Below are 14,464 nucleotides of genomic sequence, written 5' to 3'. Positions count from 1 at the left end.
TCCTCTGCGGTCGCTAAACCTAGCAGACTCGTACACTGATGCGCGGTGCCTCTGTTAACATTGAGACATATATATTCATTACACATAACACATTGATTTTTATGCCTAATCTAGAAGAAGAGCCAAAGTCAAAAGAGAGAGAGGAAAAGTTAGAGGAGAGATAGAGTTGGATTTTTAAGCTTGTTTCTTCTCACACGTGCAAAAGTTATATGGAATCTTTGTGAAAATTATAGGTACGAAATTCGTCCTTCATTGCAGGTTTGAACATTTTGTGATTTGACCAGATTTCAGAGGGTTTGACCAGTGTTGACTTTCATTGATTTTGACTTGGTTGGAGGATACTTGGAGGACAGTTGACATTGATCTTTGTGGTATTATTTGGTCTTGGCCTTGGGTCTTAGATATCTCATTTTGATCTAATTCTATAAGAGAAGGATTTTTGAGTTTTCCCCCTTGTGGGGTTTTCCCCTAGCTTGGAGCCTAATTCTGGTGTTCTTTATCTCTTTGGTGATCTTTATGTTTTGGTAATTTCTTGATGAAGAGAACATAAAGTTTAATAAGAAGCCAAAAAACATTCACAAGTAACTATCAATAAGAGAACTAAATCCTAGTATACTCTATACTTGGTTTCTCAACTGTATTATGAGGAATACATCAAACAAGAGGAAGATAATGTAATGTACATAGGGGGGGAACTCATGTAATATGGGATATCTTGGGAGGTGAACAAGGGGGATAATTAAAGTAATATGGTCATAATCTTGGAATAAGGACACTTAGTATTTAATGAGTAATAAATAGGTCCACAATGTACTTGGTGGGTATTAAATGTAATAATAATGGGTAGTTGGCATAAGCCACTAGAAATACTCATTGTATTAGACATGTTAAGGAATATATTATGATAGATGAGGCCTATGGAATGATTCCTTGCATAAGGAGTAATTGTTTGTGTTACCCTACCTTAATGGTTCTTTTTACAATCATGTTGTTATTCTTATGCAAAGACATTTTTTGTTATGAAGTCTAAAGGTTTTATCTTTCATTTACTAAGGTTTACTACAATTGGTATAAAAGATCTTTCTTGGGCCAATGAAGAAGTATTTTTTTTCTTAGTATATTGTTGAGGGGAAATAGGGCCACAACATATAGATCCATTTTTGAATCTTTCTTGTTGACAATTTTAAAGAGAAAAACTCTAGATATAAATTCCTCTCACAAAGCATGTCATCTCAATAAGAACTCAATCAAATTGGAGTCTAGGAAGTGAAGTTACTCATGATTTAAAATCAGATAACTTGAGGTTTTTAGCGATCATCACGAGTTTTACAAAGTATATTTCTTTTTACAAAGAACCTATTTTGCAACCAAATTAATGATAGTGAAAGTAGAGTGGTGATGGAATTTCAAATTTGGGGCCATAATAGTGACAACTATTATTATAGAAGCTACAACTCTTTTAATATGGGACTCAAAAGTATTTAGATGAATTCTTATGATGCACCATTTTTCCTATCAAATTGAAGTAGGACCAACACCATTACAAGGATAGTGGCCATGGAATTTCTATATTTGGGGTCATAATCAAGATTTCAGTCAATATTGAGGGAGTTAGGATCATCTAAAATTCAACACGACAAAAACCTAGTTGTATAAATGAGCTCCGCTGAATAGTAAGTTATTTATGGACAACCCTACTTATATTTGTGGGTTTTCTTGAAACAAGTTATATTTCATGGAAAATTAATGGAATTGGTATTGAATAATACATATATAGGATAGTGTCAATATGGCCATAGAATTAGAGAACTTGGATAAAATTTAATTTGACAGATGATCATGCCATATGGTGGTAGTTACTCAACTATAACATGCTAAAGGCACTTTCAGATAAATCATATAAGAAAGTATTTTTAGATAGGTGGTATCATGTTGTGAAGAAGGACTAAGAGAATTATAAGGGTGTTTTTCATGTGACAACTTCCTACTGAATGTTCATGGATGTTGTTGAAGCGCATATTCAAAGTACACAAGTTGAAGGTAAGAATGCTCACATTTTTAAAGATTTGAGAATTACCATGAATAAATGTGTTTTACATTTAGATTTTCATGTTATATATATAGATGATGTAGATATTATTATTGGATATTCTTTGATGGACTCACTTGGTAGGATTAATATGAATGTGCAAAGAATGTTTATCAATATTTTTTACAATGACAAGAACATCACATTATAGGATATTTTTCTTACAAAATAACTAGGGCCCAAGGTGGCATATAAAGAAATAATTATAGGGGAAACAAAGTAAAATAGCTATATATGCATCAAATGAAGAATATTCAGTTAATAAATAGAATAAAGTACAAAATAATTTGAAGGAGAGCCTTAAGAATGAACAAAAAGATAGAAGAGTCTATAAAATTACATGAATCAAATAAATGATGAGTTGAAGAGCAAAAACAAAGAAGAATCAATAGATAATGTTATTTCATATCACCACATACATCACCATTTGAAACAATAGTAATCTAGGTAAGGTGGTGAGAAAAAAAAAAAATTACTATGGAAAGACATGGAATTAATAATGTACATAGTATAGAGGTAACTAGAGGAATAAAATAAATGAGTGGAAATATTGAACTCATGCATTTGCAATAAATACTTAACGGAAAAACCATGATCAAGATCAAGGTGACAAGGTAATAGTTGTTCCCCCTATCCATATTTTCACTCTAACATCAAGAGTGTCAAGAGAATTGAACCTATGACCTCACAATATGAAAGGTTCTTAATGACAAGGACTCGACCAATTGAGATAACCCTCGAGGTTATATATATATATATATATATATATATATATATATATATATATATATATATATATATATATATATAGGGTAAAAGCATGCTAATGTGTATCACTTTTTCCCTTTTTGTGCCAAAGAAGTTTCATAAAAATAAATGGAGTTGGAATGTTTACTCTTAAATTTACAAAATCATAAAGAATTAGGTGGTGGTAAAAGAAGACAAAACATGTCAATTTAAATTCAATTTCATGTCATATTTTTTCTAAAATTTAATATATATTTTTTATCTAATTTATTCATTTTCTTTAAAAGATATTCATTAATATTTTACATAAATTTTTAAGTAGTGACAAAACTGCGACCCCCCATTTCTCTATTGATTTATGTTTTTTAATTCCAATTTCTTTAAGAGATGTGTTGTAAACATTCTAAAGATTGCTAAACAAATTTAAAAATAAAAAGTAAGCATATTTTTTAATTATTATTAAAATACTAGTAAAAATGATAATCTTTTTGTATATATAAAACCGCGACCCAAGAAACTATCCTTTCAAGTTTATAAAATCAATTTTTTTTAATAGAAATTTGAAAATAACATATAACAAAATGTTAAAATTATTTTTTGAATTTTTTTAAAATATATTTTAAATTTTTTATAATAAATTTTTTAAATATGATTATAATAACATATTTATATTATTCAAAATATAATATATAAAATTATTTGTTTAGAAATTCTAATTCTATTTTTATATATATTTTTAAAGAGTTTTAGCATTTCATTTAACTTTACATATTTAAACCTACATATTTAAAAAAGTTATTTATATTTTGTGAGTGATTAACCATAGTTTTTACCAATATTTACTATCAGTTGACTTATTTACAAATTTAGTATTTACTTTTTATAACATTATTTATATTTTTTGAACCCATTAAATATGTTCACTATAGCTTTTACCAAAATTTATTGTCAGTTAGCTTTGTTACAAATTTAGCATTTATTTTTTATAATTAACAAGTATGAAACTCAACTCATTTAATTGATATTTTTATATTCTTTTTCTTAGCTTTTTTCATTTACTTTTTTGCTTTTTCCATATAATGAGACACATTAACATGTTTATATATATATATATATATATATATATATATATATATATATATATATATATATATATATATATATATATATGTTGAGTATTGTATTGTGAAAAACATGGGTTGTGAAGTGATTCCTTTCATAAAAAGTATTTGATAGTGTACCCAATCTTGAGGTTTTACAATCTTGGTGTTATTCTTATGTATATGCATTTTGTTGTTCTAAAATTTAAGGGTTTTGACTTTTATCTACTAAGTTTTACCATAAAAGGTGTGATTGATCAACTAAATGGAACAAAGACAACATGTGTCTTGATAAATTTGCAAGGTCTTTAAAAAGAATGTTTGGTTACACATGCACATATGTTTCTTGTGTATGATTCTAAACATCTTTATTGTGATGTGGTTTGTTTAGAAAACACATCACTTACCATATGTAATAAATAAGATCACATGGATTTTGAAGGGAACATAAGGTGGATACATTATTGTAAATTTTGTTGATGGACTTGATAATGGTGTGTGCTACAAAGAAGGGCTAGTAGCACTTGAATTAGTTCTTGGTGGATTTGAGGGCATATTTATGTCACACCACTATGGGGACCATTATGGGGGCTTGGTAACAATATGCCCCTTTAGATAGTGTTTTGTGATTACGCCATATATTAAATATCTTATAAACTTGTTAAACCTCATCATGTCCATGAGAGGTGTAGAAATCTTATTATTATTTCAACATGACTTGGATAGAAAGTTAATCTCTATGCATGTCTACAAGACATAGAATTTGCAAGATGCATTGGCTATGTGATATGCTTTGGATGCCCTTCCCATCTTTCCCATGGCAAAATAACACACTAGTGGGGGCTATTTTCTAAAAGTTAAGCCATAAAGTTTTTGGATCCACCCAACCATATGGTGCCTCAAAGCATTTAGGGATATGAAGAGATGCACACTAATTAAGCATTGACCCAAATAAACTCTTCAAATTTCCATTTGGAGTTTATCATTTCCACAACCAACAATCATTCACGATCGATTAATAATACCAAACATACTTCAACTTTAGGGAAATTTGTATGTGGGATAAATACTTCTTTGTTTGTTCATTGAATTAGTAAATAAAAAAATGGGATTGAGCTCCTTAAAGGAATATTATTTATTGGCTCAATAGAAGTGAATATAAATTTTGTATAATCGCAACTCCTCCAACAAGTTACATTATGAGTAACTTTAGTTAGTTTAATCATTAAACTATGTGTGTGTGGTGGGTGGGGAGGGGGGGGGGAGTGGGTGGAATGTGTTATTTGTAATTAGATGATAGAAGCATTTATAATTTGTTAATATTTTTTAGTTATGCATTATTTACAGTCTATCCTCATAATGACATTCCAAGCTTCAAAGTTTGGTTTTTAACATAGGTAGTGATGAAAAGATACCTAACAATGATTTGGTTACCTGCATCATGATAATGCATATTTAATAGAGAAGTTTAGTGAGATGCCCAAAGTTGTAAAAACTAATGATGAAATTATATAATCCCTCGAGCACTTCAACAATGAACAACATATTTTTCTATAATAAAAAATATGGTTACCTACATCATGATAATCCACGAGGCATATCTAATAGATAAATTTCATGAAATACCAAAACTTAGAAAAACTAATGATAAAATTGTATAATCCCTCCCACACTTCAAGAATGAACAATGTGTTTTCTATTTTCTCCAACAAGAAAACACGTAATATTCACAAACTTTCACAGTCCTTTTCAATTCATTCAACAAGTAAACTATTTTTTTGGTTGCTCTTATTTTCAAAATCCTTCAACAAGTATGTGTGAAAAATGCAATTTTCTTATAAAAACTAAAAAAAGTTCGCACTCCCTAACATTTGTTTTTTAACAATATCCCCCAAATATAAATTTATTTATTTCGAATTTTCAAAACATGCACTAATTTATTTATGTCACCATTTATTTATATCACCATATTCCTATAAAAACTAAAAAAAATCACACTATCTAACATTTATTTTTTTAACCATATCCCCCAAATATAAATTTATTTATTTCGAATTTTCAAAACATGCACTAATTTGTTTCACCATTTATTTATATCACCATATGAATTCAATATTTAAGAAAATACCACCCATATTGACAAATATATATTTTTCATAAATGGACTAAAATATACCACATTTGTTTTTCATACTTTGTCCTCACTAGTCCTGAGTAAGATTCAACTTATTATCATTTCTAATTTTAAAAGAATATACGCATATCTTTAAAGTGACATCAGAGGAACATAATCCTTTAGATATTTCTCTCTCATCTCCACTTTACGAAACATGACAAAGTGGCTTTTGGGAGATATTTTAGATTCGTTGTGAGCGCCCCTCCTTTTTGAGAAGGGTCATTTATAAATTGCATTTTATCTTTCATTAAAATATTTGCATAATTTTAGATCCACTCAAATAACATTGCCAAATATTAATTCAAATCTTAAATAAATAGTTTTCTGGTTTTATATTATTATTAATTTTAAATAAAAATATTATTTTTTCATTGAGTAATGATTAAACTTTTATAAAGTCTATAGGGCTTTGGATTGATGGTGAATGGATGTACTATTAAAGCACTCCTTGCAATAGGTCACTAGTTCAAATCCCCGTGGGTGCTTAACTACCAAAAAAAATTAAACTTTAGAAAGTAAAAAAAATCACATTTTAAAAGATATTTGCTCAACCATATATGTAGAGTAATGATTAGACTTTTATAAAGTAAAGACAATCATATTTTAAAAGATATTTGCTCAACCATATATGTACAAAGTTGATCAGCGATTGAAGAGTAAGTTAAAAAAAACAATTTTTTTTTTTTTTTTTTTTTTTAATTTAAAAATAATTATGTTCAAAGTTATGGTTCTATATAATTGATTAGAGTTTTGGTATATAATTGATTAGAGTTTTGGTGATGAAACTGTATTTTATGTTTTAACTTATTGTTAAAAGTACAAAATCTATGAATGTAAAAAAATAAAATTGAACAGTAAATATAGTAAAACTCTTTTTGGAAATTGGTTGAGTCTATTTTAGTCATTGACACAAACTATCAAACTTACATTTATTATTCTTTCATAACTAAATTTTTAAAATGGATCCTAAATTAATATGTAAATTCAAATTCAACGTATAAAAACCATCTTATCAAATTAATATTTAAAACTCTCAATTTGTTAAATCAATCACAACATAATAAAACAAATTCCCTTAATATCAACTCTTCCAAATTCTAACATCCTTATCACACAAATTTCCCTATCTTATGAGAGATCCATCTAAAAATGTGTTACAACAATTAATTAATATTTTATCATCTAAACGAAATAACACATTAAATTAATTTTCTTTTCATAAATAAAATTAAATCAAATCATTTTTTATAGTCAATTAATTACAAGCAATGGCCAATGCAACTTTTATCCAAGATTTGGCTATTTTAATCGTGGCTTAAAAAAACCAATAACATACTAATTAGGGAAGTGTTGATGATACTATTAATTAAAAAGGTCCTTGTATGTTTCTATATTTAAATTTTTTTTCTTTGGTAAATTATTCTTTTTATTGATTATAAAATAATAATATATCAAGTTATTTTCTGTCACAATTTTCCATTAGAGAAATTAGATTAGGAATGGAAAAGTAAATCTTTAATCTAAAAGATTACAAATAAAGTGCAAACACTGACATACATCAGAGAGAATATCATCATAAGATAAAAGTATAACAAAAATATATGCTATGTCAATTGAAACAAAATGACTAGATCTATGTCTTTGACTAGTAGTGACTATGGGAATGCCAACCATAGAGAAATGCCTCCAACCACTATGATAAGAGAAAGAGCGATGACTAAGTCAAGGTAGATATATCAATAGGTGTAGCATGAGTGCCTAAAGGGGTTGTACCTTTCCCTTTGTGAAGCAGGGCTTCAGTTTTTGCAAGCCTCATTACCGTGTCTCTATGTTTCAACTACATCTACTTATTTTCTAATTGGAGGTTGCTAAGCTGGAGGAAATTTTACTATTAAATCTTCCTTTTCTTTGAGTGCCTTGCCAATAAGAGTCTTGATGTGCCAGTAGAGCTCTAGTATGCAAAAGTAAGTTAGTTTTGTTGGCCACAAGTGTAGCCAATATCAAGAATTTAATCAGGTTAAGAAAGGATATAATCATGAGTGTGAGTTTCACGCTCATGTATAATTCAATGGTTGCTTGGTTAACTCAGTGTTATATGTGCTCAAGCATAGCTTCAATGTAGTTGTGCACTACAAATTGATTCCGAGTGGTTTCGAGAGTTGCCTTCACCATGTCCAACATTGCCACGTCGACATCTCATGTATTGACGGGGCATGTTGGAATTATATTAGAGTAGAGTGAGAGTGTGTGCTACGAAGGAGTGGGAATGGAAGGTAAAGGGAAAGGCGTGGGCTCTCTAAGCGTTGAAGCAAGGAGCAATGCAAAGACTGCCTACAATGCAATGATGAGAGGAAAAAATAAAGACAAATTCCATGAGATTGTAAAGACACCACATGTGTAATAAAAGACAAGTTTTGAGCGAGGCATGGGTTAGGCTAAACACTGCAATAGAGCACCTCCACAGGTAGACTCAAATTGTGACTGGAATTAACTGGAAAGAGATGTCATGAAAAGTATAATGAGAGACTAAACCAAAGCTTGGAAAAATAATGGAAAAAACAAGGAATCCATGTAATTTCAATGCCAAACTGATGCACTTCAAAAGAGACTTGAGAGTACTAGTGTAAGAGAGTACCTGAGTAGATGAGAGATGAGTACTAGGTATGCATTGGTGTTGAGAACAAAGTGGAAACCTAAGCCTGCATTCTCAAACATTAACAAAGTAAATTTCGAGTGCCACATGGAGTATCCTCATTGCTGCAACTCTTGAAATTGGATCCTCTGTGAGCACCTAGGTGACAATAACAATTTCAGGGGAGGCCAAGTCAGGAGGACTTGGACTTACCCCTTTCATGAAGATGGAAACAACAACAAACGATGGGGGGATGCAACGAGAAAGGTGGTCGGTTGTTGCTTGAGGTTATCGCTCATCACTGTAAACAAACCTCACCATAACTGATAATACAAAAGAATTACCAAATTGAGGTAGCCTCAAATCACCTTGGGAGGTGTAATAATCGAAGAAAGTACCATGATTTAATGCATTGAAGTTTGACACCAAGTGAAAGGCAAGTTAGCAACTCCTGCCCCCTCGGTGACACAACGTGGCAGTGAAGGCCAAGCCTCCCTTCTTGTCGCATGCTTTGCCAATTGTCACCTGAATTAGGGAGTCCTTTGAATGTGATTTTATAGTATAATGAACCATTCCAACATTTATTTTATAAATAATTAATTTATTTAACATAATAATATTACATATTAATTAAAACATTTAAATTATATGTTGCTTAATATAAAAATGATGTATTATTTTTTCTATTTTTAATATCAAATTGATAAGATGTATGTGTGTATTAATTTTTCAATATGAATATGAAGTTGATAACATGTATGTATTAATTTTATAATTTTTATGTACTTTAATTTGAAGTTTATTTTAGATGACGAACCATACTTGTTGGTTCGAAAAATGTCTGCCAAAATTTCTCTTATGAAAGACTTTGCTTAATTCATTATGGATTACAGAAAATATAAAAACATTTTAAATTTTTTGAAAGCCTTATAAATTAAATTTTATATTATATATAAATTTCTCACTTACATTTATTTTAATGGTGTAATTTATTTTGAATAGTTGATATAAATGATTGAAATCATTTTCATTTAGGTATTTAATTTCCGCTGATAACGAATGACGTAATGGATTTGAATTTGATATCATCCATTTAGTCGATGAACCTTGATGTCAACGTTGATAATTATTTCACTGGTTGAAATGTAATTATCAATTATAAATTTATGATTTTGCATTTCCGTCTAATTTAATGATTCAATGGTCAAAAAGGGACGTTTAAGTGACAAGTGTGCTGTGGTACAGAGGTGAAACGAGGACCGTTAAAATCTTATCCACGCGTTCGCGCATTATATTCCTAAATATCAAAACCACCTGAAAGCTGATAATCTTCACTTATTAAGGCACAGGACCCCAGGATTTCTATATAACGTCCATTGCCGCATTGTAAGAGTGCCTAGCATTGCTTCACTCCTCCATTTTCTGAAGCGAGAAGAAAAAAAATGGCGTCTGTTACAGCAGCCTCTGCCTCTGCTCGCACCTTGGTCTCGGGTTCGATCTTTGAGGACCGCAAATTGATGTCCTCCAAGTTCGGTTCCTTGTCATCATCCGTCCATGGCACCGCCTTCCCGGCCTCTGTGCGCCCCTCGGCGGCGGCAGTGGTGCGAGCGACGCCTCCGATCGCTGCTCTGTACGCGGACCAGAAATATGACCTGCAGAGCTTCAAGTTCGAGCCCATCAGGGAATCCATCGTGGCTCGGGAGATGACCCGGCGCTACATGATGGACATGATCACCCACGCCGACACCGACGTGGTGATCGTCGGCGCGGGCTCCGCTGGGCTCTCCTGCGCCTACGAGCTCAGCAAGAACCCGGACGTGAATGTCGCTATCATCGAGCAATCGGTGAGCCCCGGTGGCGGGGCGTGGCTCGGAGGCCAGCTGTTCTCCGCCATGGTGGTGAGGAAGCCCGCGCACCTCTTCCTAGACGAGATCGGTGTCCCCTACGACGAGGCTGAGGACTACGTGGTCATCAAGCACGCAGCGTTGTTCACCTCGACCATCATGAGCCAGGTGCTCGCCAGGCCCAATGTGAAGCTCTTCAACGCTGTGGCCGTTGAGGATCTCATCATAAAGGAGGGGCGGGTGTCCGGTGTCGTGACCAACTGGGCCCTGGTGTCCATGAACCATGATACACAGTCGTGCATGGACCCCAACGTTATGGAGTCCAAGGTCGTGGTCAGCTCCTGTGGCCACGATGGGCCATTTGGTGCCACCGGTGTCAAGAGGCTCAAGAGCGTCGGCATGATCGACAAGGTGCCCGGCATGAAGGCCCTCGACATGAATGCGGCCGAGGACGCCATTGTTCGGCTTACCAGGGAGATTGTGCCCGGCATGATCGTTACTGGCATGGAGGTCGCCGAAATCGATGGCTCCCCTAGAATGGTATGTCTTGCCTTTTTTCTTTCACAGGGGTTTAGGGTTTAAGCCTTTCTAATCGTCTTCTTTCTTTCACAGGGGTTTAGGGTGTAATCGTCTTCTTTCTTTCACAGGGGTTTAGGGTTTAAGCCTTTCTAATCGTCTTCTTTCTTTCACAGGGGTTTAGGGTGTAATCGTTTTTAATCGTCTCTCTTTCTTTCACAGGGGTTTAGGGTTTGATTGATTTTTATCAATCGTTACCTTTCCTTAATTTTTGCTACTCAATTGAGTTTAGAGAGTGAGACTAGCTTATCACTAGAATTGTGTAAAGTTTAATAGATTTTAGATACCATTAGGAAGTTTAATTCCCCATTTCTATTCTCAAATTCAAGATTAGCTTATCACCAGAATTATACCCGGCTTTATCGAATCTGAACATCCTCTGAGAAGTTTAATTGTCCAAGCTCCCTGTTGTATTTCTTTCCTAGAAATTTTGTCTATGATTTTGATTTTTTTATATCTTTTATGGCACTCTGCTACTTTTAACATTCTATTTATTGTGGTAATTCGAGATGCTTTTTTTGGGGCTCTGCACTTTTAACATTTTCTTTATTATGGTAAATTCGAGATGCCCTTGATGGAACGATTTTGGCAAATTGAAGGCCCTTGCCCGAGCTTCTGAACTTTTTTCGGATGTCCATTCAGTTCTTAGATCATTCGAATGAAAATACTTCACTCAGTCTCTAACTATTTGCATGTCAAATTTCCTTAGGCTTTGTGTTCCATTGCAGGGTTTGGATAGCAGGAAAATTTAGGCTTGTGCAACAGTAGAGCTTTACAGCCTTGTATGTTTTCATTTGGCGGTTTGGATTAGTCTTTATAGAAGAATATATTAATTGATGAATAAATATTTTAGAAATGGTTTTAAATAATAATCATCTTTTTTATATCTAACTTTTTATTTTTAAGGGATAAGTAACTTCTGTAAATATAGTTTAATATTGATTCATGTAAATCTTAATTTTGATTGTATTTTGAGAAGAACAACAATAAATAGCTTTAGTTTATTTGTTTTAGGTTTTGGAGGGGTTTCTGGCATATTTTCTGGTTTCATTTGTCTAGAATCCAGTAGGAAGTTTTTGGAATCATAAATTTTAGTTATAAATTTTTCACAATATAACTGCCTTAGCTGTTTTTCAGGATGATGAATCCATATATTTAGTCAAAAACCCATGTTAAACAACAGCAATTAAGATTTGGTAAAAAAAATTAGCAAGGTCAAAAACTCCCAAACATAATATGTTTACAAAACACTTAATATAAATATATATAAAGTCCTTATTTATTAAACCTTAAACCACAGTAAATTTGGACTTTAGCTTCTTTGGAAACTTTTGGTGATTAATAGATTTTTAGATTTTGGATTAACATCGATCTCGACGTAAAGTCTGTGTTGAAATTGTAAATCTTTTGCTTTTAAATGTTCAATTTCAAATCAATGCATTTTGTATGATGTTCAATTTCAAATCCATGAATCTTACTTAAAAGAGGACTTGTACTACCTATCGATGGCTTATGGTTTCAATGCCCAACCTGTATAAATCGTTAGGATTAACATGGATCTCGATGTAAAGTCTGTATTGAAGTTGTAGCTTTTTTGCTTTTAAATGTTCAATTTCAAATCAATGCATTTTGTAGGATGTTCAATTTCAAATCCATGAATCTTTACTTAAAGAGGACTTGTGCTACCTATCGATGGCTTATGGTTTCGATGCCCAACCTGTATAAATCATTAGTATTTATCAATCATCCCGCAACCATTTAATCCCATTGCTGCTATGCACTTTAAGGGCACATCCTTGACATTTGCAATCTCAGTGTACTGTTACACACATGGGCACACTGTACATGGACACACAGTTGATGGATCACCCTCTGCCCCACCCAGGCTCTAGAATTCCCTTGCTTTTTATTGTTGAAATAATATACTATACCAAAAGCAAGGCTTCACTCTGCCAGTTTCATCTTTGGAACTTTTGGCCACATTGTGTATCTTGATGCTCTGATGTCTGTTTATTTTACTAATGCGGAATCAGCTGAAAATTTACTGTGATTTTATTCGGAAGTTTTCGAATTCGAAACATAACTACAGACAGTTCAGAAGGATTCGAATCTACCTTATCCTGTGAAATGATTATAAGTCTAATTCAGTGTATCCTACGAATTAAAGATTTGCAGGTCTTTCTGAAAAATGAATTCAAGTTGGAAATATCCTAGCTTATTATTCAAGGACTGGCTGTGTCTAATGTTCATTGTAATTCTGAAAGATGAGTGTTGTGGGTGTAATATGCTAATTTATGGAGTGCATGCGCCTGCAGGGGCCAACCTTTGGAGCGATGATGGTTTCAGGGCAGAAGGCAGCACATCTGGCACTCAAAGCCCTTGGGCAGCCCAATGCATTGGATGGCACATTGAGGGTTCATCCTGAACTTGTTTTGGCTTCCGCTGAAGATGAGATCACCACTGCATCTGCTTAGATCATCTTCTCCTCCTACTTTATATTATATCATATGTACCTATCTATGTCATCAGTTTGGCTTACTCTGCTACAGACTAGCTTTTGTATAAATGTTGTGAAATTTTGCCATGTAGTAGCGTTCTCCTTATCTTGCTGTAATAAAGTTGTAGACGTTTCAATGTTACAAAGTTTACTGTATTCTCTTCTTTTGGTTGGGTTCTTTGCCCCGTTTCCTATATTGGATGTTCACATTGTATTTCTTTTAGAGCATGTATTTTTTAGCATAACAATGGCATTTGGATAAGTAATGAATGTAAGTTGAAGATGCCAATCTTGCTTCAGGACATGATGATTTTTCTAATTTGTTTGTAGATTTTCACCTAAATGTCTTGCTTCAGAGTATATATAGGACTTTACAATATGGATTTGCTGCATGATTTATTTTAATGTCCACAGAAAATCTGATTCAGAGGAACTGAATTATTAGTGGAATATTTTAATATTCAGATTCTAACGAAGTGCTCCTTATAGAACTTTTGGTTGCTTCCCCAATTCCCTAAAGTTAGTTGCTGATTATGACTGAGAATTATGTTAACCCAATGAAGTTAAATTTTATTCTTATAAACTTAGCTTCATGTTGGTTGACTATAAAGAGCTCCTTAGATTTACAACTTTCAATAAAAGGATACACAGATTCAAGGAGGTCAGCTACAGTGCCCACAGAGGCCTTGATGCAGCAGTCAATGTCCTAATTTGTACTAGTAATTATAATATGATTATCTCTTGTGATTGCATCCTTTTCCATTGAAGGTTCTTGTTTTCGCCCTTTTATCAGTTTGCAGCAA

General features: G+C 32.6%; 1 protein-coding gene across 1 annotated transcript; it reads left to right on the top strand.

Moving 5' to 3' along the window:
* The first annotated feature begins 10,099 nt into the window (after window positions 1-10,099).
* Window positions 10,100-13,817, top strand: THI1 (thiazole biosynthetic enzyme, chloroplast (ARA6) (THI1) (THI4)). Its single transcript, XM_089395619.1, has 2 exons — window positions 10,100-11,128; window positions 13,480-13,817. Exons 1-2 carry the CDS (start codon window positions 10,187-10,189, stop codon window positions 13,636-13,638), a joined length of 1,101 nt encoding a protein of 366 aa, XP_089251745.1. The 5' UTR covers window positions 10,100-10,186; the 3' UTR covers window positions 13,639-13,817.
* The last annotated feature ends 647 nt before the right edge of the window (window positions 13,818-14,464 follow it).

The sequence above is a fragment of the Pinus tabuliformis genome, chromosome 1_2 (assembly GCF_031772625.1).
Source record: "Pinus tabuliformis cultivar Carrire ecotype Pingquan chromosome 1_2, CPIR1, whole genome shotgun sequence".
Lineage (NCBI taxonomy): Eukaryota > Viridiplantae > Streptophyta > Pinopsida > Pinales > Pinaceae > Pinus > Pinus tabuliformis.
This window is presented reverse-complemented; position numbering and strand designations above follow the sequence as displayed.

What these genes read in the sequence shown, in the direction of transcription:
- THI1 (XM_089395619.1), top strand. Translation starts at nt 10,187, where the DNA reads ATGGCGTCTGTTACAGCAGCCTCTGCCTCTGCTCGCACCTTGGTCTCG. An exon ending in TCGATGGCTCCCCTAGAATG is followed by an intron (nt 11,129 to 13,479) that starts GTATGTCTTGCC and finishes ATGCGCCTGCAG; the next exon opens with GGGCCAACCTTTGGAGCGAT.